General features: G+C 42.7%; 1 protein-coding gene across 1 annotated transcript; it reads left to right on the plus strand.

Moving 5' to 3' along the window:
* Positions 1–353: 353 nt before the first annotated feature.
* On the plus strand, positions 354–27,827 carry si:ch211-105j21.9 (sialomucin core protein 24-like). Its single transcript, XM_068007797.1, has 4 exons — positions 354–579; positions 14,040–14,673; positions 18,525–18,692; positions 25,797–27,827. Exons 2-4 carry the CDS (start codon positions 14,064–14,066, stop codon positions 26,024–26,026), a joined length of 1,008 nt encoding a protein of 335 aa, XP_067863898.1. The 5' UTR covers positions 354–579; positions 14,040–14,063; the 3' UTR covers positions 26,027–27,827.

Below are 27,827 nucleotides of genomic sequence, written 5' to 3' on the forward strand. Positions count from 1 at the left end.
GTTTTTCTGTCATTAGTTTATGAAAAAATATGTCAAAAGGACTTTCATAAGAAACCATCTTCTTCTTTTTGATTGTCTAGATTTCACTGTCCCCAAGAACTGTAGGAAAGCCAATCTTAATATACCTGTTCCTTCCATCTAGTAAATATTTACTGTAATTCCTTCCCTCCTAGTAATCTTTTTCCCAGTAAGTACAAGTGAACCGAAACGCAGCAGTTACAACTGACCCAGCATCATAAAGTTTCAACCCAGGTGTGCCACTCCCAGCAGTTGTAGTGGTGAAACACACCAAATTCCAAGGCCCTCCTCCTGCTTACGTAGAACCAGTTCTGATCCTGCTGCTCCCTACTGCTCTCTCTCTCTCTCTCTCTCAGCCTCTGGGGAGTGAGAACAATGAAATGCCCCGGAAATGACAGCAAGGCAGGACTTGTTATTACTCCAGCAGTGAGACCAGGTGCTGCGGTTTACAGTCAAGCTATAGGTACATCAATCTTCAGCAACTTTAACACTTCACAAAATCACCAAAACTGGGCAGCAGAAAGGAACATTGTCTGAAACTCTACCGACTTTGCAATTAAGGTAAGTTTGGTATGGAATTTGTTTCAACTTAGAACCCTGGCTAGTATTTAAATCAACAGGAAATTATGAGTAGGCAGTGACTGCCTGTCTGTCTTTTATGGGAGTGACCATAAGAGACAAACAGATTGTTTAATAACCAGTAAGAGTTATATAAGAATAAGTGGCTTTCAAATTAAAAAGTTTAGTGGCTTACAACGTTCAACAATGCAGCATTTGAATCTTTTTTTGGCTCATTCGATACTGTTGGCAGATCTGGTTAGGGCTGGGGGAGGGGAGTAAGAAATATTTACAAATAACGTGCTAATCAGCCTCGTCGAAAGCTTCGAAGGTCAGTTTGTAAAGTGATAATGCTGCAAGTTCCTAGGGTTTCCCATCGATGGTACAGGAATATTATTCAGGCCTCACACTCTCATACTGAACAGTATTTTGTGCTGGTTCTTCAGTACATTCAATATCATTACTGCGGAAATCAGTTAATGATTTACAACAAAAAAGGAACACAGGATCTTGGAGTTAAGCTGTGAATAAAACCCATTATTAAATAGAAAGTTAAATCTAGTGGTAAGAAATGATTGGGGCTGTGCAATTACAGTCTAGTGTTTTGAGGTGAAATATAATTGCTCTGTTATAATTTTAATGGGATTTTTCTCTTTGAACATAAGCAGAGCTTTCTGTTGACAAACTTTATTTCATCCATTGAAGTACAGATCAATGTACAACAGCGTCATCTGTGTACTTTGGTGAAGTTGTGTCTAGTTATTGATATCATTTTGTAGGAAAGTTTAAGCTCATTACCTACAAGCTTAACGGCCAGTGGTTTTGACAGTTTTCTCAGACATAACCAGACTGATGACGGCCATACCTGAGCCCATGTGCTGGCCTCAGTGCTGAGTATCAGTGGTATCACGTTGGCTTCTTGTACATGAAATGTGAGTGGTGTTATTGAAAACAGGTTGGCTCGGCTTCAAACCACATGCACACACCCAGAGCGGGTCACAACATGACACAAGTCATAAAAATGTGAGTTACCGTGACTACTGAAAACTGGGCATTAATATTCACTAGTCATTTTATGTCAACTGATCTTCCATTCAGTATAAACAACATAGTAAACTATCTTTACATGTTGCAGAAAAATCATTGTGCATTTGCTGGAAGATATGTTTAGAACTGTGAAGATTGAAGATTTGTGATCAGCTTTAATTGTAAGATTGAGCACTGACAGTGACCCTCTGACCTCCCTGTTTCTTTCTAAACCAGTTGCCACTTGCTATCCATGGGATGTGGTACAGGAAACAAAATATCTTGCAGTTTTAAAACTAAATCTTGGTCAGGGTTGCTACTTTAGCCAAGGGCAACATCAAAGAGAGCCCTGGTTAGTGATAGACAGACAGTGGGCTCTAGTGCTTTCTTTGTTGCTGGTTAAAATTTATTTAAAAGACCAACAATAACAACAACAACTTGCATTTAAAAAATGCCTTTAACATAGGAAAATGTCCCAAGGCGCTTCACAGGAGCATTATTAAACAAACGTTGATACCAAGCCAAAGAAGGAGATATTAGGACAGATGACAAAAAAGCTTGGTCAAAGAGGTACGATTTATGGAGGGTCTTAAAGGTGAAGAGAGAGATAGAGAGGAAGAGACTTAAGAGGGGGATTCCAGAGCTTAGAGCCTGGACAGCTGAAGGCACAGCCGCCAATGGTGGTGCGAGTGGGAGATGCGTAAGAGGCCAGAATTGGAGGAATGCAGAGTTCTCGGAAGGTTTGTAAGGCTGGAGGAGGTTACAGAGATAGGGAGGGGCGAGGCCATGGAGGAATCTGAACAGGAGGATGAGAATTTTAAAATTTGTGGCGTGGATCAGGAGCCAATGTAGGTCAGCGAGCACAGGGGCGATGGTGAACGAGACTTGGTGCGGGTTAGGCAAGAGCTGGGTCGGATGATATTACAGAGGTGGAAGGATGTGGTCTTTTTGATGGGGCAGATGTGGGTCGGAAGCTCAGCTCAGGGTCAAATAGGATGCTGAGGTTGCACAAGGTCTGGTTCAGCTCAGACAGTGGCCAGAGAGAGGGATGGAACAGGTGGCGAGGGAATGAAGTTTGTGGTGGGGACCGAAGACAATGGCTTCAGTGTTCCTAATGATTGATAGAAGCTCATCCAGGACTGGATGTCGGACAAGCAGCCTAACAACACAGAGGCAGCGGAGAGGTCGAAAGAGGTGGTGCTGAGGTAGAGCTGGGTGTCATCGGCATACATGTGGAACCTAATGTTTTGTTCTCGGATGATGTCGCCGAGGGACAGCATGTAGATGAGAAAGAGAAGGGGCCAAGGATAAATCCTTGGGGACTCCAGAGGTAATGGTGTAGGGGTGTGAAGAGAAGCTATTGCAGATTCTCTGGCTATGATTGGATAGGTAAGAGTGGAACCAGGCGAAAGCAGTCCCACTGAGCTGGACAACGGAGGAGAGTCGTTGGAGGAGGATGGCGTGGTCGACCATGTCAAAGGCTGCAGAGTGGTCGAGAAGGATGAGGAGGTATAGTGCACCATAGACACAGTCACAGACGATGTCATTTGTGACAATGATTAGAGCTGTTTCAGTGCTGTGGCAGGGGTGGAAATCTGGTTTTAGTGGTTCAAACATGGAAAGATGGACACGGGTTTGGGAGGCAACAATACGTTCAATCATTAATGCCTCCACGTCATAAAGCACAGGAGTAAGGACATAACCACAGTCCTAAGGGTAGATTTTACCAATTCATGCTACTGGCGCAGAATTTGTCCCCTGGAAATCGGCTCAACAGAAGAATTTGAATTCATAAGATCTACTCTCTAGTTTTCTTAAAGAAATTACCAGACAGTCCACTCAAAAGCCAGACTCTGTGTTCTGTAACTGTACAAGTGGCACCTCTGAAATCCAAGGCCATTGGGGTAAAAAAGAACTAAGCATTATTGTCAATGTTAGATTATTTTTAGATTATTTCTTAGTGGTCACAGCACACACGGGGCTGAGGTCAGTTATTTCTAGCTGTTTCTGCAAACTGGAGGGAGTATACATTACAATTCTGCTAACAGTCACACCCCACAGAAAGGTAGAGACACAGAGATTTCACAAAGTTAGGGTTAGGGTTAGGGTTAGGGTATGCAGGGTTTGATTGCTGCTATTATCCATGAATGAGAACAATTCTAACAGGATATTCTAAGCATTTAGTGGAGATTGCTGAACCAAGTTGTCCAATTCAGTTCAAAACGCCTAGTCACAAATTTGCCGTGCGATTGCACTGGGAAATCAGCATAATACAGGTGGGTAGGTTGGCAAAGTGAGGCGGGAAACCATTATGCCTGATGTGAGGGTGGATTCCTTATATGCCTGCCCCCATCTGCAAAACATACTGGGGAGAAATTAGTCCTCATTACATCCGTTTTCCAGGTGGAATACTGGGGCAAAAAGGAGCAATTTTGGGGCACAACGTCCCGTACCTGATCTGCACCTACATTATGGGCACTGCCATTTGGTAAAGGCAGCTTTCCAGGTATCCCTGGTGCCCGCTTGACACAGGCATTAATCTCCTTGCATGTGTTAATGAGGAGTCTAATGCCTGTTTAAGGATCCCTCAGCAAAATTGGTTATCGCTGAGCAGAGAGTGCTATGCTCAGATTGTCAACTGCTTGCAGCGGCCTAACCAGCGGCCGCCAAAAAAGGGCAAGTTTTCAAAATTTAACTTACTTGCATGTGGAGCCAGGAGGATCAGGAGTGCTCAAACCGGCTCCACAGTACTCCTGAGGGCCGCTGCCGGCTTGCGATCACCCCCATTCTGTTTTCCTCCCTTCCCCTTTTCCTGGATTTACCCTGAGGGCTGCTGATGATCAGAAATAGGCTGATGAGGCCTGAGACCCAATATTGGTTGAGCCTCGAGTCCCCAGCTTCAGACATGGGCTTGGGGAGCACCAACCATTTTGGACCAAAAATGGACCTAAACAAAATTCCAGGCCATAATGACTCTTGTCTAACTCTGATTCCCGGACCATTGGGCCTACTTATGATTTGGAAAGGTGTTGCTGTGATTTCCCTCCATCATTAGAGGCATCAGTGGCAACATATATGGCCTTGGTGCCCGCTGAAATAGTTAGTGACCCTAATGTGGGAAATAAGTGGGATAAAGGGTGCAACCAAAAAATGGGCAGATGATCAACTACCATTGTGGTAGACAGAAAATTCCGAGTCTGTATGCGATTGATGTGTTGGGATCTTTGTGGATTCGATTGGCTGCTTTGTTGGGGTGAAGATGTGGGTCAGTTCTGTGGGAGGGGCAGGACAATGATTGTTAACGGACAGGTCTGTGGCCCACGAGCTTCCAATTTGGGGGCTTATATTTGGTTGGCTGCACTCAGTCTACCCGTCAATCTGAAGCCAGCAGAGATACTGAGAGAATCTGTGACTCCAGCATAGCATTTGTCATGTAAGAGGTGAGACGCCACATCTCAGGGATAAAATTTGAGTTGGGGTTTAGTGCAGGACATGTCTGTTATTTTGGCCTTTATGAGGTGAACAGTGGTTTGTAATTACTGTAAATATACTGTTTGTACTTAATATTGTTAAATACATTAGTTTGTTGATTTACAGTCTGCTGGAATGTAAATTCATCCACCTACCAGAGACAAGGAGATGACCTGACTGCCTGTGATATAGTACAATGAGCCGGAATACAGTGGCAAAGGTTCTCTGTTCAAACCCTGAGTCTCACTATATTTACCGAGATATTGAGGTGGACGAGGGGCACTCTGATTCTTAGGGGGTGCCAGGTCAGCTCACCAGACTGGGCACTGATGCTGAACCTAAGGGCATACCCTGCATCAGTGATGGCTAGCTCCAGAACTGACTGTTTATGGCAGACGCATGTTGCCCATTAAATATCATTGAACCATTTCTTGGCCACTCTCACGGGATTGTTTTTTGTTGGATGTAATACTTCTCCAGGTAACTGCGCCAGACTCCATTTTCGATTGGGATACAGTCGTTGTTTGTGGTACCAAATTGCTCCCTGCACCCCCCACGCGCCCAAAAATGGGAGTGCCCGAATTTTTAGGCCATGACATTTCCAGAGGTACATATCAAGGAGTTAATGGAATAAAAGTGTTTACAAGTTTGAAAAGCAAATATGAAAGTTGCTACGTATGTGCTCACTTTAGGTGGTGATTTGAAAGTGCCCAAAGTGAGGTCAACAGATTCACCTACAGGCTGCTTCCAGGCGTCTGTAAAACTTTTCTTTGCTGCTGAACAATGTAAAGTCATACCTGTGATACACAGAGATATTAAAAAGCAGTTTTTAGTGCAGCCGGTCCTACTCCAGCCGTTCCCCCAGATGTTTCCCTAGAATTATTCCCACCTAGGATAGACGTCCTTGTGATTACAGAATTTTAGTTTTTCCACTTGGGGGTTTTGCATTAGTATTTCACTTACTAACTGATCTCAATGAAACTCTTCCAAGTATCCAATTACATTGACCTTAAAAATAAAATAATTTTGTTCGCTACAGTGCCAAGCAAACGTTCCGTCTCACTTCACCCATTCCCACAATAAAGAAAACAAGTTGAAAAAATGGCAAGTGTTTCTACTGACTGAAACTGAGGAAATATAAATCACTGGGCAAAGTGGCTACAATCACTTTACTCCAGTATGACGTTCTGTTCCAGGGATACATTCATCTCACCCCTTGTGACAGCTCAATTGTGCAGTCAGGCACGTGAATCACTGGAGGGTTTTCTCCAGACCTGGTGTCAATGCACATTTCACCGTCACTCCAGAAACATTAGTGACACCTGTGGCACTAGGCAGGGTGCAGTCCAGTCAGGCAAGGGCTTCAATTTAAAAAATAATTTCTGGCACACTAGCTAAAGCTGATGCTATTGAAACATAAAAGAGTACGGTGGGGGAAAAACTGCTCCTGGGTGCCCCAGAAACCTTCAAAGATGAGTTTAAATTATGTTTTCACCTTTTGCTTTCTGTTGAATGTACAGTTTTCCACTAGGACACCACATTCTGCAGGGCATTCTGGAGGGGGAGGGTGAACAGCCACTCGTCGTGGTCCATATTGGTACCAACGACATAGGTAAAAAAAGGGATGAGGTCCTGCAAGGTGAATTTAAGGAGTTAGGAGATAAATTAAAAAGGACTTCAAAGGTAGTGATCTCAGGATTACTACCAGTGCCACGTGCTAGTGAGTATAGGAACAGGAGAATAGACCGGATGAATGCAGGGCTGCAGGGATGGTGTAGGAGGGAGGGATTTAGATTCTTGGGACATTGGGACCGGTTCTGGGGAAGGTGGGACCTGTACAAGCGGGACGGGTTACACTCGAGCAGGACCGGGACCAATGTCCTCGCGGGGGTGTTTGCTAGTGCTGTTGGGGAAGGTTTAAACTAGAGTGGCAGGGGGATGGGAACCTGAGCGGGGAGTCAGAAGGGAATAAAGTTGAGAGCAGCAAGAGAGGGGAAGACCCAGGGGAAATCTACAATACAAATAGTACAAACAGTTGTTCAAGAACAAGTGAAAGGGAAAAGCGTAGAGCAGTGGAAAGAAAGTGTACTTTAGGCACGACAGATAAAATAAAAACTAGAAGGCGTAAGGCGATTAACCCAGCATCAAAGCTGAAGGTCAGGCTAGGGTGTGTGGCCCAACTAAGAGTTCTATATACAAATGCACGGAGTATAAGGAATAAATTAAATGAACTACAGGTTCAAATTCAAATTGGAGGGTGTGACATGATAGCTATTACTGAGACTTGACTGCAGGATGGTCAGGATTGGGAACTAATTATACCGGGTTATAAGGTCTACAGGAGAGATAGGGAAAATGGAAGAGGGGGAGGAGTAACCTTAATGATTAGAGATGAAATCACTTCAATGATAAAGGAGGATATAACGAGAGGTAAGCAGCCAACAGAGACCTTATGGGTTGAATTGAGAAATAGGAAAGGATCTAAGACTATAGTGGGAGTTGTGTACAGGAGCCCTGGCAGCAGCTCTGAAGTGCTAGATTGTATAAATGCAGAGATTAGACAAGTGTGTAAGAAAGGCATAGTGGTCTTAATGGGGGACTTTAACCTTCACATAGATTGGGAAAAGCAGACTAGCAACTGTCAGAAAGGTAGTGAATTTCTTGAGTGTGTCCGGGATAGTTTTCTATAGCAGTATGTCCTAGAAACAACAAGGGGGCAAGCCATACTAGATTTAGTAATGAACCAGATTTAGTTAACAGCTTAACTGTGCATGAACATCTATCCAATAGCGATCATAACATGATCGAGTTCAATGTAGTGTTTGAAAGGGAAAAAAGTGAATCAGCTGCTAAGATTCTAGACTTGGGCAAGGCCGACTTCAATGGGATGAAACAGAGACTGTCCACAGTAAACTGGGCAAATCTGTTGATAGGTAAAACGACTGATGATCAGTGGGAAATGTTTAAAGAAACATTTAACGTGATACAGAATCGGTTTATACCCCTGAGGGGCAAGAACTCTACTTGCCAAAAAAAACAGCCATGGACAACTAAAGAGGTAAGGGACAGTATAAGACATAAGGAAAGGGCATACAAAAAGGCAAAAAATGGCACAGATCAACAAAGGGTCACAAAACAGATAGTAAGGGCTACAAAAAGAGAGTACGAAAAGAAACTCGCAAGGGATATCAAAACCAATACGAAGAACTTTTATAGTTATATTAGGAAAAAGAGGGTGGTCAGGAGCAGTGTTGGCCCCTTAAAAACTGAAAGTGGGGATATTGTCATTGACAATGGGGAAATGGCGGACATGTTGAACAATTACTTTGCGTCAGTATTTACAGTAGAAAAAGAGGATAGCATGCCGGAAATCCCAAGAAAACTTATATTGAATTGGGGACAGGGACTCGATAAAATTAACATAGGTAAAGCAACAGTAATGAAGAAAATAATAGCACTAAAGAGTGACAAATCCCCAGCACCAGACGGTTTCCATCCCAGGGTTTTAAAGGAAGTAGGTGAGCACATTGCGGATGCCCTAACTATAATCTTTCAAAGTTCTCTAGATTCAGGAACTGTCCCTCTGGATTGGAAAATTGCACATGTCACTCCGCTTTTTAAGAAAGGAGAGGGAAACCAGGGAATTATAGCCCAGTTAGCCTAACATCTGTTGTGGGGAAAATGCTGGAGTCTATAATTAAGGATAGGGTGACTGAACACCTCGAGAATTTTCAGTTAATCAGAGAGAGCCAGCATGGATTTGTGAAAGGTAGGTCGTGCCTGACAAACCTGATTGAATTTTTTGAAGGGATGACTAAAGTAGTGGACAGGGGAATCTCAATGGATGTTATTTATATGGACTTCCAGAAGGCATTTGATAAGGTCCCACATAAGAGACTGTTAGCTAAGATAGAAGCCCATGGAATCGAGGGAAAAGTACGGACTTGGTTAGGAAGTTGGCTGAGCGAAAGGCGACAGAGAGTAGGGATAATGGGTAAGTATTCACATTGGCAGGATGTGACTAGTGGAGTCCCGCAGGGATCTGTCTTGGGGCCTCAATTATTCACAATATTTATTAACGACTGAGATGAAGGCATAGAAAGTCTCATATCTAAGTTTGCCGATGACACAAAGATTGGTGGCATTGTAAGCAGTGTAGATGAAAACATAAAATTACAAAGCGATATTGATAGATTAGGTGAATGGGCAAAACTGTGGCAAATGGAATTCAATGTCGACAAATGTGAGGTCATCCAGTTTGGATCAAAAAAGGATTGAACAGGGTACTTTCTAAATGGTAAAAAGTTAAAAACTGTGGATGTCCAAAGGGACTTAGGGGTTCAGATACATAGATCATTGAAGTGTCATGAACAGGTGCAGAAAATAATCAAGAAGGCAAATGGAAAGTTGGCCTTTATATCTAGAGGACTAGAGTACAAGGGGGCAGAGGTTATGCTGCAGCTATACAAAACCCTGGTTAGACTGCACCTGGAGTACTGTGAGCAGTTCTGGGCACCGCTCCTTCGGAAGGACATATTGGCCTTGGAGGGAGTGCAGCGTAGGTTTACGAGAATGATACCCGGACTTCAAGGGTTAAGTTACGAGGAGAGATTACACAAATTGGGATTGTATTCTCTAGAGTTTGGAAGGTTAAGGGGTGATCTGATTGAAGTTTATAAGATATTAAGGGGAACAGATAGGGTGGATACAGAGAAACTATTTCCGCTGGTTGGGGATTCTAGGAGTAGGGGGCACAGTCTAAAAATTAGAGCCAGACCTTTCAGGAGTGAGATTAGAAAACATTTCTACACACAAAGGGTGGTAGAAGTTTGGAACTCTCTTCCGCAAACTTCAATTGATACTAGCTCAATTGCTAAATTTAAATCTGAGATAGATAGCTTTTTGACAACCAAAGGTATTAAGGGATATGGGCCAAAGGCAGGTATATGGAGTTAGATCACAGATCAGCCATGATCTTATCAAACGGCGGAGCAAGCACGAGGGGCTGAATGGCCTACTCCTGTTCCTATGTTCCTTTGTTCCTATAGCCCCACCACCAGAGCCAGTCACAGCTATTACATTATAAAAAATGGTCAACAGAGTTGGGAGAGACAATGCATGTAAGTGGAGAGCTGCCATTGTGCACCAATGTATGTCAGATGTTTTATGATAGATTGACCTCAAATTAGCACACTGTCTGGTGCTGTTCTACAATCCAATTTCAAGCTGGATCATATCACACGTGAACTGTCAGTGTTTAAACAACGTTTTGGGGGCCCAGTCAGTGTGTCAGCATGTTGGATGTGGAAGAGTAACTGTTGAGGTAACTTTTGGGGAACAGATGGTCGAGTTGGTCTGTTGAAAATCCCATGTTATGTTTTTCTTTATAAAATATTAATTGTGAAATATAAAAGTGCTTAAAATTAACCTGAATCTATCACTTTTAATGTAAAAATTCAAAATGTTTCCACCTCTTCACCCGTCAAGAAATGTATCACTAATTTTGTGCCTTCAACATTTGAATTTCCTGCTCAGGCTGTTATGTTTTTATTTATAAGAACATAAGAAATAGGAGTAGGAGTAGTCCATATGGCCCCTTGAGCCTGCTCCGCCATTCAATAAGATCATGGCTGATCTTCGACCTCAACTCCACTTTCCTGCTCGATCCCCATATCGCTTGATTCCCTTCGAGTCCAAAAATCTATCGATCTCAGCCTTGAATATACTCAACGACTGAGCATCCACAGCCCTCTGGGGTAGAGAATTCCAAAGATTCACAACCCTCCGAGTGAAGAAATTTCTCCTCATCTTAGTCCTAAATGGTCGACCCCTTATCTTGAGATTATTCCCTCTAGTTTCCTCCGATATGAGTGTAAGAATATTGGCCTAGAAATTGGATCGCGCAGCCCATGCAAATCAGGGGCTGAACGCCTATTTGAGGCCCTTTTCCAATATTGGATCGTGACTGACAGCAGCAGGCACCGTGTATGTGGAGTCAGTCTTCTCAGGCAACAGCGGCCAAACCAGAGGTCTTTAAAGAGACACAAATAGGCCGATCTCACTAGTCCCCTTGCTCATCACTTTTGGCGCGATGGTTCATAGTTGCTGCTGGGCTCGTGCTCAAAGTCAGGCGCGAACCAATTTCTAGGCCATTGTGTGTACACACAGCTGAAGGTATAAACCCAAGTAATTACTTTCTTTCACATCTCAGGACTGTTCTTGAGTTCTCAGCTTTGGGGTGGGGGGTGGCGATTGATCAGCTTTTGTTAGTTTTCTAGGTTGGCCTGTGTGCTATAGGGGGTATAACTGTCTGCCTGACTCAATTGTTGTAGTTTTAAATACAGTACACAATACAAGACACCCTTAAACCACAAGCCAACATATTCTTGTACCGAAGGAATGCTGGCAATAGTGCTACCATTTATATCCTATCAGTTGAACTGATAGGAATAACAAACTTTCACATGTAGTTAGCTGTGGCTAAGTGGTAGCATGCTTGCTTCTAAGTCAGAAGGTAATGGGTTCAAGTCCCACTCCAGAAACTTGAGCATGTAATTAAGGCAGACACCTCAGTACAGTGTTAAGAGAGTGCTACACTGTTGGAGGTGCCATCTTTTGGATGAGACATTAAACCGCGGCCCCCTCTGCCCCCTTAGAAATTGAAGACAGACACACCTATTAAAAAGTCTCAACACTGAATCATCCTATCCTCGGTTCCCTGGCAACAGTTGTTACAGACTGGGCTTTGTGCCAAAACCTTCGCTTGTGTGAATGGCTAGGTGATACCTCCCACAGGTAAAACAAGTCTTGCATAAACTGAAACCAGCACCTTTATTCTCTCGCATGATTTGGAGTTAACTATTTCTCCCCTCTGAGTCAGAAGGTCATGGGTTCAAGTCTCACTCCAGAGACTGGAGCACATAATCTAGGCTGACACGTCAGTGCAGTGCTGAGGGTGTGCCGCGCTGTTGGAGGTGCCATCTTTTGAATGAGACGTTAAATCGAGGCCCCGTCTGCCCTCTCAGGTGGATATAAAAGATCCCATGGCACTATTTCAAAGAAGAGTATGGAAGTTCTCCCCGGCATCCTGGCCAATATTTATCCCTCAACCAACATCCCTAAAAGAGAATGTCTGATCATTTAGCTTATTGCTATTTGTGAAATCTTGCTGTACGCAAATTGGTCACTGCGTTCAATGCATTACAACAGTGACTACATTTCATTGGCTGTAACTCTTTGGGACATCCTGTGGCCATGCTATATAAATGCAATGATGTGGAGATGCTGGTGATGGACTGGGGTGGACAAATGTAAGGACTTGCACAACACCAGGTTATAGTCCAACAGTTTTATTTTAAATCACAAGCTTTCGGAGCTTACCTCCTTCATCAGGTGAGTGACGAAGGAGGTAAGCTCCGAAAGCTTGTGATTTAAAATAAAACTGTTGGACTATAACCTGGTGTTGTGCAAGTCCTTACATATAAATGCAAGTTCTTTCTTTTAAAAAATCTATCATTCTGCTGGTTTCTCCCAGCTAGCTCTTAGAAAGACAAACACCGGGAACTTCCACATGGATTTTCCTGATCGGCTGCTGTCACTTTGGCAGAAACCCAAGATAAACCCTGTAAATGGGGTTTCCGCTGAACTCCCGCCAATTGGGAGAATTCTCGAGGAAATTCTCAGTGACAATCTCTGGTAGTACATAAGTCAGTTTCTTCTTCATTATGGAGCCCTATCCACCCCAATCATGTATAGAGGCACAGTTATGAGAAAACTGATTAATGGACACTTGGCCTGATATTTATACACTGGATCCCTTCCCTTTGATGTAGAAACAGGTTCTCGACAAACAGGATCTGCACAGACTAACGTCACATTAAGCAATGTGTTCCTCTCAATGGTGTTCGCACCTTTACAAGAAGCCTGGTTTTAACAACCAAATATAAGGACCCTCCCTTTGTACTGCTATAGGACGATTTTCTCAGACTTTGTGCACTTACTGTACAATACCAGTTTCCTGTGGATCAATTCTGTCTGTGTGCTTGTATTGGAGATTCTCATTGCTGTACTGCATTTAATTTCACTTCTCAAACTTGTACACTAGGATCATAAACAGAGCTTGAGTCTTAACAACAGTTGAAAATTATATTTTCAGACTGTCATCACCAAGATGAATTCACTTAAATTAGCTCTGCATAGGATCCCACAGAATAAAAACAATGCACCATTTTTTGGGTAATTAGATATGGATACAAAACAAGAAAAACACATTTAGCTCAGGCATTTGCATTAAATAGATTGAAGAAGGCTAACTGCAATGCAACCAGCCTTGTATATTGATGATCCGCAGACTAACTTTACCATAGAACAAAGGAAGACCAGGCTGGCTGATGTAATTTTTTAATATAGAGTTACTGTATTTAAAGTCACATAAAACCAAAGACAAAAGAATCTCCATTTTTGTCACAGTAGTACGTGTGGATATCAATTGCTGCTTAATTAGAGTTAAATTCATTTCAAATTTCAAACAGAGGATATTTTTACTATTATTCAATCCAATTTAGATTTGCTGCAATCTCTACGCTAGCTTTTCTAGTGAAGCTGATCCATAAAAGGTAGTTTAATTTGCATGAAATACAATGCACCCTCCACACTATGAATTGGGGCTGCTAGTTCAATGTGCGGAAAAGCCATGGCTGTGTTCAGCATCATACCCTGAGCATAGGTAAGTGGAATACATATTCAGCAGTGCAGCAACACTATCAGGGCATTTACGAAGGCAAGTTGTTGATTTGCAAGTCAAAAATACATGATGATCAGGCGAAAGAGATACCTTTATTAGATTTTCTATAAGAGAGGGTCTGTCTTCATGCAGGATAACTCATTTCCTACTGCTACGATTTTTGTCATTTAGCTCAGCACTGGAAGTCATGTGTAATCCATTACCCATTCTCTATATTTTACAGGGTGAACTTGGAAAATTGAAGGAAATGACGAGCTACTGTACATTGAAAGCAGTAAAAGGAAGTAATATGAGACCCAGGATTTGGCTAACTGCGTTTTACACTTTATTTACACTATGTGTTGTCGTCCTAGCTGTGAACTCTGCTAACGCAACAGAGCAAAAAGTTACTGCCACAACTGGTTCCCTTGGCAATGAGGGTAATTCATCTGAAGATCTTAATACAACTGCTACTTCTAACAGCCGTTTTGGAACTGGACCCAAACAGAACATGACAAGTAACAACATGACCACCTTAACCCCTGGGACTACTGTTGCCACATCAACCAATTCAGTTGAGCACTCTGTGCTTGATAGTTCTCAGTCTCCTATGACACCAACACCCACAGTTCAAACAACAGCACCACGCCATGTTTCAAGTCACAGCGCACCTAAGTCCTCTCCAACTCCGACACTTAATTCAACAGCTATAAAGAGCCAAGTTACCACAACGAGTCAAGTCTCTTCATCAATATCAACACCTGTATTGAAGCCTACACAGACAGAATTCGCTGTAACAAGTAGGCAACCAAACAGCACTGATGTTACACAACCTTATACAGGCTCATTGTATTCAATCCTAACCACTGGAACTTCAGGTAAGTCCTAACTTCTGACAATGGAATCAGATATTTAAAACGACATGTTCTGGGATTTTTTGATCATATTTCCACTGAAAGGATTTGGAAAAAGATTTACTTTTAATGTTCGATTTTTAAAAGCAATGAGTATTCTCACAAATTTTTAATAAAAGGCACCTGGATGAAAGGTTGTTAATATTCTAAACATATGTCAGCCTTTTTGTGTAATCAAAAAAACCTCATACCCATTGTATTGGAAAGCACTTTGATCTCTCAGTGTAAAGAAATTTAAGATAAGGGTGTGGCATAGGCAGAGAGAGAGACATTTGAGAATGGAAGGGTAGTCAGGTTTGTTAATTGTAAACAATTTTACAACACCAAGTTATAGTCCAGCAATTTTATTTTAAATTCACAAGCTTTTGGAGGCTTCCCCCTTCGTCAGGTGAACGATGTTAAAGGGAAGGCTGAGAGGCCTTTGCTAAGGTGAAGAGGTGCTGGAGGTTAGTTAGAAGACCTCTTGTTTAAATAAAGTAAGACAGCCACTAGTGTGGACGAGCACAGCGTTTTCTTTATTTTGTATTATTACACAAAATTGTACCAATTGAACAAAGTGAATCGGATCATAAATGTTGCTCTGTATGTTCACCTTACTTTGAAATAAAGTAGCTTAACGGCTAATAGCCTGACCTAGTATTAAATCAGTCTGCCTTTGAAAAGAATGGACAAGCACATAGGAGGAAGGGGAGAAAATTAACATGAACATTTTTTAAAAAGCTTTTAAATGACTGTGGTCAATAGACTAAAAAGGAGAAGCAACCTATGATGAAAATATGTCCTCCTTCACTAGTGTTCCTGTTAATTCTTGATTATCAATTAACAATTTTTAGGAATGAGTAGCAAATCTGAACTATACTAGTGGGAAAGTAGGCAATTCTGGTTCAGATCTCCATATATCCCTTTGAAATAATAAATAAGACTGCTCACTTCTGCAACATTGCCCACCTCCACCTCAGCCTAACCCATTCACACCAACAGACACTTTGCCCTGAAATTACATCGACAGCGATCCTGGCACTTATGCTGGGATCATGCCCGGCGATGTCCTTTAACACTGACCCCCACCAGGGTTTGCAGGATCAATGGGAGGACACCTCGTTTGTCTGGAGCCGGCAGGCACATATGTGACCATGGCTGAACCTTTGAGGCCCTGTTGCACCATACCAGCAGAAATTCAGTTGCGGGTGGAGGTTTGCCGAGCTACCCACACCCCCCCGTCTCCAGCAATGATATGATCAAGAGGCCCATCCAGAATTTTTTTTTAAATTGTCTTTTTCGGGGATCCAGGCCTCTTACTTCTGATTCAAAGAAAGCACACTCTATATTTGACCCAATGAACACCTCTATACTTGATCCAATGAGCACCTCTATATTTGATTCAAAGTATCCCTACATTTTCTTCAAAATACTTATCTATTTTATTCAAATTATGCCTCCAATTAATTCACTGTACTCCTCTATTTAATTCATTGTACTCCTCCATTTAATCCATAGCTCATCTGCTACTGAAACCCTCATCCATGCCTTTGTTACCTCTATACTCGACTATTCCAACGCTCTCCTGGCCGGCCTCCCATCTTCCGCCCTCCATAAACTCGAGCTCATCCAAAACTCTGCTGCCTGCATCTTAACTTGCACCAAGTCCCGTTCACCCATCACCCCAGTGCTCGCTGACCTACATTGGCTCCCGGTCCGGCAACGCCTCAATTTTAAAATTCTCATCCTTGCTTTCAAATCCCTCCATAGCCTCGCCCCTCCCTATCTCTGTAACCTCCTCCAGCCCTAGAACCCTCCGAGATCTCTGCGCTCCTCCAATTCTTGCCTCTTACGCATCCCCAATTTTAAATGCTCCACCATTGGCAGCCATGTCTTCAGCTGCCTAAGTCCTAAGCTCTGGAAATTCTGCTCTAAACCTCACCGCCTCTGTATGTCTCTCTCCTCCTTTAAGATGCCCCTTAAAACCTACCTCTTTGACCAAGCTTTTGGTCACCTGTCCTAATATGTGGATCAGTGTCAAATTTTGTTTGATAATGCTCCTGTTAAGTGCCTTGGGATGTCTTACAATGTTAAAGGCGCTATGTAAATGCAAGTTGTTGTTGTTGTAATACTCCTCCATTTAATTCATAATACTTCTCCATTTAATTCAATTTATCTAGAAAAGGGAAGACCGAGGCGTGACCTGATAGAGATCTTTAAGATTATGAAAGGGTTTGATAGGGTAGATGTAGAGAAGATGATTCCACTTGTAGGGGAGACCAGAACTAGGGTTCATAAATATAAGATAGTCACTAATAAATCCAATAGGGAATTCAGGTGAAACTTCTTTACCCAAAAAGTGGTAAGAATGTGGAACTTGCTACTGCAAGGAGTAGTTGAGGCGACTAGCATAGGTGCATTTAAGGGGAAGCTAGATAAACACACGAGGGAGAAAGGAATAGAAGGATATGTTGATGGGGTTAGCTGAAGAAGGATGGGAGGAGGCTCATATGGAGCATAAACACTGGCATAGACCTGTTGGGCCGAATGGCCTTTTTCTGTGCAGTACATTCTCTGTAATTCTATGTAATTTAATCCATAGTACTCCTCCATTTAATTCACAGTACTCCTCCATTTAATTCACAGTACTCCTCCATTTAATTCACAGTACTCCTCCATTTAATTCACAGTACTCCTCCTTTTAATTCACAGTACTCCTCCATTTAATTGAAAATAGTCTCTATTTCTTTTTCAATTTGCCCCTCTATTGCATTCTAAGTAAGCCTCCAATTCATTTCAAATATGCTTTCATTTTACTCAAAATGCTCCTCTAATTTTGATTGAAAGTATCCCTATTAATTTGAAGTACTGCATTTTGTTGTAATTTTTTAAAACAGTTAAGAATATGAAGCTGTATTTTTTTCAATATAAAACTTAAAAGTCATCACAACACCATAGCCTGGAAGTGCCTGTTAGTGATATCAGTGTATATTAATGGAGGCATCAATCCATTTTAGATAAGCTAATGCTATTGCTAAAATAACAGATGGGGGAATGTAATATGAGCATCTTAAGTATTTGTCCTCCGATATCTCTTCTGGCCTTGTGCATAACTAAATAGGTTTGCAATCAATGTCACACCTGCTAGTAATAAATGTTGCTACTAACATTTCCTCGATGTGGCACACTTGCCAGTACTAATTGATTATGGTGATAATTAACTATGTCAAAATTCAATCTCTTCTCTCAAAAGACAGTGGGGACGTGGATTTTTAAAACAACATTAGGACTTTTTCAGATAAGATGATTGTGCGTGTGTGTTTGCTTGGGTGGATATAAATTGACGTCTCATGGCATTGCTCACAGTGAGTCAGAGGATCTACAGTAGGGGTGTTTAATCAAAGTAGGGGATAACATCAGGGCCACTGATTTACAGCAACTGAATAAGTCAAATTCCATTTTTATTAAATAGAATTGTTTTTTTCTCCCCTATGTACTTTGGAGATTGAATTTCTCAACTTTGCCAGGTATTCTGTGAAAACGGTAACTGAGTGGACTTTATTTTATATATATTCCTTTACCTATGTATTTCACTCTCATCTCTTACCATCCTTGAAGCTGATGTAGCAAGATACACCAAGTGAAATGGGTCAGGGTTTGGGCGGAAGGCCAGAGCCATCAAAACTCCAGCCCACTATATGTAAACACACTTAGGAAGCAATGTGTGCATTTGAGTTTAATATTTTTCACAGAACACCTAGGTAGGCCAAAGAAAATTAATTTGTATCCAAAGAAAAACAATGAAGAGGTTAATAGTTCTAACTATTTTTTTCTAGGCTCAGTGTTGCATCTGAGAAAGCAAGAAATAATTGTGACCATCTGCTTGAGCACCATTCTTGGCGTGGTCATTCTAACCATTATTATGTACAATGTCACCAAATGCAAACGAAGGAGAGCACAGTATTCACACCGCCCTCTCTACACCAGTTCATATGAGGAGCCAGGTATGTACAGCAACACAATCTGTCTAATCTATGTAGCTAGGAAGTAGAACAAAATAAACTAAAATGAAGCACTTTGGGCCTTTGATAGTAAAGTCAGGCTTATTATTTGTGTTACAATTCAATTTTCCCAACATTTGCTGTCATGTTCACAGTTAGACAGCAGTTTCTGTAAGCACAACAAAACATGCATCTTTATTCTCCACCAAGTATGGGTTAATATTAGGGTTGCCAACCCTCCAGGATTGACCTGAAGTCTCCAGGAATTGAAGATTAATCTCCAGGGCACTGCTGCGATCAACTAGGAGAAAAATCAACGGGGCATTAAAAAAAATTGTCATTTTTCATTTTCTTTGAACACTTTCATTTATTAGCTATATTAATGGTTGGAGGCCAATCATCTCAGCATCTCAGCCCCAGGATATTGCTGCAGGTGTTCCTCAGGGCAGTGTCCTATGCCCAACCATCTTCAGCTGCTTCATCAATGACCTTCCCTCCAACATAAGGTCAGAAATGGGGATGTTCGCTGATGATTGGACAGTGTTCAGTTCCATTCGCAAGCCCTCAAATACTGGAGCAATCCGTGCCAGCATGCAGCAAGACTGGACAACATCCAGGCTTGGGCTGATAAGTGGCAAGTAACATTCGCGCCAGATATGTGCCAGGCAATGACCATCTGCAACAAGAGAGAGTCTAACCACCTCCCCTTGACATTCAAAGACATTACCATCACCGAATCCCCCACCATCAACATCCTGGGGGTCACCATTGACCAGAAACTTAACTGGACCAGCCATATAAATACTGTGGCTACAAGAGCAGGTCAGAGGCTGGGTATTCTGCGGCGAGTGACTCATCTCCTGACTCCCCAAAGCCTTTCCACCATCTACAAGGCACAAGTCAGGAGTGTGATGGAATACTCTCCACTTGCATGGATGAGTGCAGCACCCCATCCACCACCCTAAACATTCACTCCCTTCACCACCGGTGCACAGTGGCTGCAGTGTGTACCATCCACAGGATGCACTGCAGCAACTCGCCAAGGCTTCTTCGACAACACCTCCCAAACCCACGACCTCTACCACCTGGAAGGACAAGGGCAGCAGGCACATGGGAACAACACCACCTGCACGTTCCCCTCCAAGTCACATGCCATCCCAACTTAGAAATATATCGCCGTTCCTTCAACGTCGCTGGGTCAAAATCCTGGAACTCCCTTCCTAACAGCACTGTGGGAGAACCTTCATCACACGACTGCAAGGGTTGAAGAAGGCGGCTCACCACCACCTTCTCAAGGGCAATTAGGGATAGGCAATAAATGCTGGCCTCGCCATCGACGCCCACATCCCATGAACGAAAAAAAATATTGGAGATGGGGGGAAATAGGCTGTTTGACTGAGAGTCAAGAATCATCCATTCGGATATTGAAGAGTCTGTTCATTTCCCAATTGGTGCGCCATGAGGATGGACATGTTGGACAACAAATAGCCAGCGTGTGGGGTGGGGCAGTTGGAGGCAGGAGGTCATGTGATGAAACCTTGTGAAATATGTCCAACCAGAGATGGTAACCCTAGTTAGTATGTCCAGGTTTAATGACTGACTCCTAATCACAGTAAACTGAGTTCTGCAGAATACATAGGATACCAACCGTGGTCTCCAGTCACCTTCGAAGGAGGAAAGTAACACTTTACCAGATCTTGTAAGAAGTTACAGGGGCGTCTGACAGCATTGAACCTGAGAAGGTATCTACAACAACATTAGTACAAACGTATGGCATCCCTTTGTCCACTATTTTAAACAAATTAACATGTGTTAAAATAGCTGACAGAAGAATGTAATTGAAAGCATACTTCCACTATTATTGGCAACAGCTCATTCTAGGCTAATATTTCAAAGTATTGTTTGTTAGTTTTTATTACTTTTTCTTGGTAAATTAAAGATTTAGACCAAATTTCAAGTAAATTCACTCATATAATGACATTTATACTAACATTTACTACAGAAATAAAGTATGGAGCAACATATTAAAAGCAATATATTAGAGCAAGAACTGCTGTTTATTATCTATAACAAAATCATAAGTCAATTATTGAAGAATTCCTTTGTTCATTATTTGTAGCAAAATTATCAATGTGTTCTAAAAGAATATATTTATAATTTCGTTAGAAATACTCGCTGGAGGAAATCTTCACAAACGCATTTGCTGTGACAAAATACAAGAAAACGTTAATAAACTTGCAGAATGGATGTGTAATTGACACATGAATTTCAATATAGATAAGTGTGAAAATTCTCCAGTCCTCTGGCACCATATGGACTTTCAAAAGGCGTTTGATAAAGTGCCACATATTAGGCTTGTCAGCAAAATTGAGACCCATGGAATAAAAGGGGCAGTGGCAACATGTATATGGAATTGGCTAAGTGACAGGAAACAGAAAGTAGTGGTGAACGGTTGTTTTTCGGACTGGAGGGAGGTGCACAGTGGTGTTCCTCAGGGGTCGGTACTAGGACCACTGCTTTTTTTGATATATATTAATGACTTGAACTTGGGTGTACACGGCATAATTTCAAAATTTGCAGACGACAGAAAACTTGGAAGTGTACTAGGCAGTGAGCAGGACAGTAATACACTTCAAAAGGACACAGTGGGCGGACACATGGCAGATGAAATTTAATGCAGAAGTGCGAAGTGATACATTTTGGCAGGAAGAATGAGGAGAGGCAATATAAACTAAATGGTACGATTCTAAAGGGGGTGCAGGAAAGGAGAGACCTGGGGGTATATGTGCACAAATCTTTGAAGGCGGTAGGACAGGTTGAGAAAGCGATTAAAAAAGCATACAGGATCCTGGGCTTTATAAATAGAGGCATAGGGCTCGATTTTTGGACGTCCGAGTGAGTGGGTTCGTGGCGGGGGGGGCTCCGAAAATTGGGCATGCCGGCGGGATCCCACTTAAGGCAATTAATGTGATGGTTCAGGTCGTTAGCAGACCTGATTTGTAGGATATTTTAGGAGGGGTGGGATTTTCAACTAAACTGAGAGTGTTTCCCCTACTGGGGGAAACACTCCCAGTTGAAATGGACGTGTTGCAGCCACCAGCCTGTGGCAGCTGCAAAGGTCCATTTGACAGGTGGCGGGGGAGACCCTCGCTCATTGCAGGAGGCCACTTTGTCACTTTGGACAAAGTTTGGCCTCCACCACCCTCCTCCTAACAAGAAAATTCACAAACTTGCAACCTCAACCCCGGTGTGCAGACACATTTACCTACCTTGCGGACCCCCTCAAACATACATCTTCTGGATGGGGGCTGCCATAGCTGCAGCCATGACCTCCTCGGAGGACGAACAGCATCACCAGCCTCGCTGGCCACGCCGTCCACCTCAGACACATGGAGCTCCACAACACAGTGCTGTGACACATCCACCTGTACAGCAGGAGGGAGGGCTACCGCAGAGAGAGATGCATCGCAGAAGGCACTACCCTTGCCACAGGGTCTACAGACCGAGGCTCAGCTTCCTGGACCTCTCTGAGCAGCAGTGCATACAGAGGCTCAGAGTCACTCGACATGTAGTTGTACACATCTGCCCTCCTTCATGCCGAGCTGCTTCCGGCTGGCCCGAGCACCATCTTCTTACCTGTCGCTGTCAAAGTCACCACTGCCCTCAACAACTTCTCCTCCGCATCCTTCCAGTGTGCCACCGGGGACATCGCTGGCGTCTCTCAGTCGTCTGCACAAAAGAGCCCTGCAAATACACCAACACCCACTCTGCAGATCGGTGGCATCAGTTGTGGGGTCTTCATGCTGATCCTCAGGAAAGGGCATTATTGCACAAACCATTCAAGATTCGCAAAGACGTGGCAGTAGTGGTGCCAATATAATATGTAATGTGAGTTGATCAGAAATCAAATATAAGTAAAAACCATGACAAATCCTCAAACACTCTTGTGCAGCCCCTTCATGCTCACGACACATTTGCCTTATGCTTCCTACTGCACATATGTGATGCATGCACTGTGGCTGCAGCACAGGTAGTGGCAGGTTGGGTTAGGCTGACCGTGAAAGAGATGCATGAGAGGGTGAGTATAAGACAGAGCCATGAGATTGTATGAGGATTGGGTTGAGTGGTAGTGGTGGGATGAGTACTGGGGAGGTGAGTAAGTGCAGGTAAGATGAGGATGAGCTTTGAGTGGGTGTGAGGAGTGATGTGATAGAGTAGTGTTGGCAGTGCAGAAGGAGATGTGGGGTGGGGGCAGTGATGTGGCAGACGGAGTGAAGGGGAATGAGTAAGTGTATTCACTTCGGTTGACCTACTTAGGTCATTCGAGCGCCTCCTGCACTGTATGCAGGTGCGTGATACGTTGGTGGTGCTGGTGATCTCCTCTGCCACCTCGAGTCAGGCCTTCGTGGTGGCAGAGGCAGGCCCACTTCCTCCTGTCCACTGGGTGGAAGATCTCCCTCCTCCTCCTCCTCCCCCCATCCAGTAAGACCTGGAGTGAGGCATCATTAAACCTGGGAGCAGCCTTCCCCCTGGGCTGCTCCATGCTGTAATTTTGCCTATTTTCTGCAGCATCAGTCAGTGGAGGACTGCCTCTTTAAATAGGGCTCCTCCAACTCACAGCCTATGATGCGGGTGCGCAGTCCGCCCGCTGCACAGCTTTCCGGCGCGAAATCCGGAAGCCAAGGTAAGTGCTTTCAATTAGGCTGCGATCGCGTGCGGAGCACCCCGAATTCACTGGGCGCGTTACCCACGCACCCAGTCAACCCTCCGCTGCCAACCCTCCTCCCTCCTAATATCGAGCCCATAGTGTACAAAAGCAAGGAAGTTATGTTGAACCTTTATAAAACACTGGTTCGGCCACAACTGGAGTATTGTGTCCAATTCTGGGCACCGCACTTTAGGAAGGATGTGAAGGCCCTAGAGAGGGTGCAGAAAAGATTTACTAGAATGGTTCCAGGGACGAGGGACTTCAGTTACGTGGATAGACTGGAGAAGCTGGGGTTGTTCTCCTTAGAGCAGAGAAGTTGAGAGGAGAGTTGACAGAAGTGTTCAAAATCATGATGGGTTTAGATAAAGTAAATAAAGAGAAATTGTTCCCATTGGTGGAAGAGTCAAGACCTAGAGGACACAGAGTTAAGGTGATTGGCAAAAGAACCAAAGGCGATGTGAGGAAAAATCATTTTATACAGCGAGTAGTTATGATCTGGAATGCATTGCCTGAAAGGGTGGTGGATGCAGATTTAATCATGGCTATCAAAAAGGAATTGGATAAATATTTGAAGGAAAAAAATTTGCAGGGCCACGGGGAACGAGCGGGACGAACTGGATTGCTCTTACAAAGAGCAGGCACAGGCTCGATGGGCTGAATGGCCTCCTTCTGTGCTGTAACATTGCTCTGATTCTATGTGTGAGGTGGTGCATTTTGGTAGGAGGACACATACTCCTTGGATAATAAGAATCTAAATGGAGTAGAGGAGCAACGGGATCTAGAGGTGCAGATTCACAAATCATTAAAAGTAGCAATGCAGGTTAACAATTCCATAATAAAGTGCAAACAAGGCATTGAGGTTTATTTCTAGAGGAACAGAATTCAAAGGCAAAGAAGTTATGTTAAACTTATATAGAACCTTGGTTAGACCACATTGGACTACAGTGCCCAGTTCTGCTCTTCATATTACAATAAGGATATAGAGGCACTGGAGAAGGTGCAAAAAAGATTCATAAGGATACCCAGAACTGAGAGGTTTTAATTATCAGGAAAGACTGAATAGGCTAGGGTTCTTTTCTCTAGAAAAGGGAAGGATGAGGGGTGACCTAATGGAGGTGTTTAAAATTATGAAGGAGTTCGATAGGGTGTTTGTGGGGAAGATGTTTCCACTTTTGGGGAGTCCAAAACTAGGGGCCATAAATATAAGATAGTCACTAATAAATCCAATAAGGAATTCAGGAGAAGCTTCTTTACCCAGAAAATGGTGAGAATGTGAAACTCGCTACCACAAGGAGTAAGTGAGGCGAATAGATGCCTTTAAGAGGAAGCTAGATAAACATGCGGGAGAAAGGAATAGAAGGATATGTTGATAGGATGAGATGAAATATGGTGGGAGGAGGCTCGTGTGGAACATAAACTCATGCATTTACCAATTGGCTCGAATGGCTTGGTTCTGTGCTGTAAATTCTATGTAATTCTATGTGTTGCTACACTTGGAAACCTTTAGTTTCAATGGGGTTAATTTTAAATTTTGAGCAGCTGAGCAGGTGAGCAGATCCTTAGCCCAGGGGCAAAGAGGCTAGAGCCATTTTGAGGCCCTGGCCACATTTAAATGGAACCAACGAGTTGTGGATGCCAAACGCATGCTCTGATGCAGCTCTGCAGACTCAGGCCGGCCCAATATCTGATGGCCCAGAGGCCGCCGGGCCAGCAGCAAGTATGGCGGGTGGGGGGGAGGAGGAATTGTGGAGGGATCTGAGCCTGGGGCAGCAGCGGCCGAGATTCCTGATTCTCTAGGACCCGCAAAAATAATTTAATAGTTACCTTTCTGGGGCCTCTTCGCCTGTATCACCAGTGAAACTGGTCGGAGAGTTCACGGTGCAGGTTCTGACCAGTTCTGCCCTGAAATGACGAATGGCTGCCCTGTGGTTAGGGTTGCCAACCCTCTAGGATTGCCCTGGAGTCTCTGGGAATTAAAGATTCATTTCCCAGACACTGCTGTGAGAAACCTGGAAGAAAAATCTGAGGAGTATTATAAAAAAATTGTGTGTTTTCTTCATTTTCTTGTGAACAGTTTAGTTCCTTAGTTATAAAAGTAGTGGAGAAAGGAGGAAAAAAGGCTGTTTGACTGGGCGAGGCTGTTGGAAGCCACGTGATGACACCGCCAGGAACATGTCCAATCAGAGTTGGCAACCCTACCGGTGGTAGGCCCCTCTGAAAGTGACAGCAGGCTGATAGTTGGCATTAACAGGATGACATGTCTCTTCATCCTATTTTCAGCCCATTACTGTCTCGTTAATGCTGATTTCGGCAAGTTAAAATTGATCCTAATATTTTTCGCACGTTACACTGTTTCTGTGAAGTGTATGATTTATAAATGTCTGTTTTCTTTTGTGTAGGAGGAAGTTACAATATTCCAGATGACACTTTAGTAATTTCAGGAGGTCTTTACGATGAATCACGCGTTTATAATCCCAACATGACTGTTCTTGAAGAAGATGATGAGATCCACAGTGAATATCCTGCATTTAGCTCCAAGTACAGCCAATTCAGACTGGAATTTTTACCGGAGGAAAGTGAGGCCACAGATCAAAGACCTTCCTTTGACACATTTAAAGCAGAAACATAGACTCATTATAACCTGCTGCGCAAACTCTGAGGACTGACTTACCCGTGTTTCACTTCTAGGCTTTCATCGGGAATGAAATAAATGAACAATAGGTAGATTTTCATACACTTTGGCCCTTGGCTGTTAGAACAGAACTTCCAAACTAAGCATCTATCCTGCAGTGTGTGTGTGCCTCTGTATCTGAACCCCAGACTCCAACAGATGAGTGTGTTTATGCCTTGGTGCATTTAGAATAAATGTGCAAATCCCATTTGTACAACAACCATCAAGTACACATGCTCTAATTTTTGAAAAATTAATTCAGTTGGTAAAATGGAAAAAAGTCTTATTTTCCAGAATTTTGAAAAATGCCTAAAAATGGGGAACAGTATTTTTTTCTCATGCTGTGCACTTAATTTATTTAAAGCAAGCTTCCCAAGGAAATCATTTCTCTCTGATTACTGAGGAGGAAGATTTCCTCTGTGTGCTCCATGTAGCAAAATAGTAAGTGTGTCCTTTACAAATATGTTTATGATTTTGCTGCAACTAGCACACAGAAGAAAATATCCATCTTTGTTTAGCATGCTTTTGTTATAAATACTTTATAAAATCCTGTAATGTTTAGCAATACCTGTGTATGATGTGAATGTATGTAACACAATCATGTTACAATCCTTACAGTTTAATTGCCTTAAGAAATGTCTTCGAATACTTTACTTCCCTTGATTATAAAGACATAAGTGACCAAATGCTACTCCTTGGTGCAAACTTCTTAATGAGCATAAATCAGGTATAGGCAGTCCAAATTCATATCAATGCACCAATAAATTTATTTCCTATAGGAGAGCAGGGAAATCAAACATCAAAATGTCTGAAAACTATTGGTAACTTGAATGTACAAGTATGTGTCCTCGATGGATACTTTAATTTGCCTGAAAACAAATCTGATCACTAAGCTGCTTTCAGCTGCGTGTTTGTGCGTATGTCCTAATGCCATTTTATGGCTACCAGCAAGAATGGGAAATTGTCACTTGGGAGCTTGCAGCATCTATCCATGCCAACCTGTTCCCTCCACTGACTACACAATAGCACTCTCGTGGCTTTGTTCATGGTGGACAGGGAAGAATGACAAACTGAACTTGGGGACAGAAACTATTTGCACAGATGGAAACACTGCCTATTCTGCCTTAAACAGTAAATTATCACTCTTAAAATAAGGATTAATTGATTCTGAAACTGTAAGTAAATTCATCCGCATTACAAGTCCACTTCTTATTGATGTGCCTAAGAATAGACTTAACAATAGGTACAATACTGAGACTTCCAATGGTATAGGAAAATGGCAGGTTCCACTGGAGCCAGGTAACAATGATGTAATCTTTTTTATTATAGAGGAAGGGCTGTAATTGGCGGGTATATCTTTCAGCACAATGTTTAAACATATCTCTGGGGTCTGAAACCTGATTGCAATCTATGTTAGAATTAAATAGTTTTATTTTTATAAATAATTTTATATCCTGACATGTTTATTAGTGGGTTTGTCCTCAATAATTGTTAAAGTTAAAACTTTAGTACAATCTAACACGTGCCTTTTCTTATTTCGTAGCTTTCTACTATTTATCTTCAGCAGCTGTGTTCATTTGCATCCCAATTTACCAAAATAACATCTAATATTGCGCTGCAATAAGAGAGTGAATAAGCTATTATAAGTATCTCTTAGTGTTGCCTGTACAATGCATTGGGGAATGTCTTTGAGGTTGTATTTAATAAAAGATGAGAGCTACTGACGTATAATTAATAAAGGATGTGCCACTGCTCAAAA

This window comes from Heptranchias perlo, chromosome 27, assembly GCF_035084215.1.
Source record: "Heptranchias perlo isolate sHepPer1 chromosome 27, sHepPer1.hap1, whole genome shotgun sequence".
Classification (NCBI taxonomy): domain Eukaryota; kingdom Metazoa; phylum Chordata; class Chondrichthyes; order Hexanchiformes; family Hexanchidae; genus Heptranchias; species Heptranchias perlo.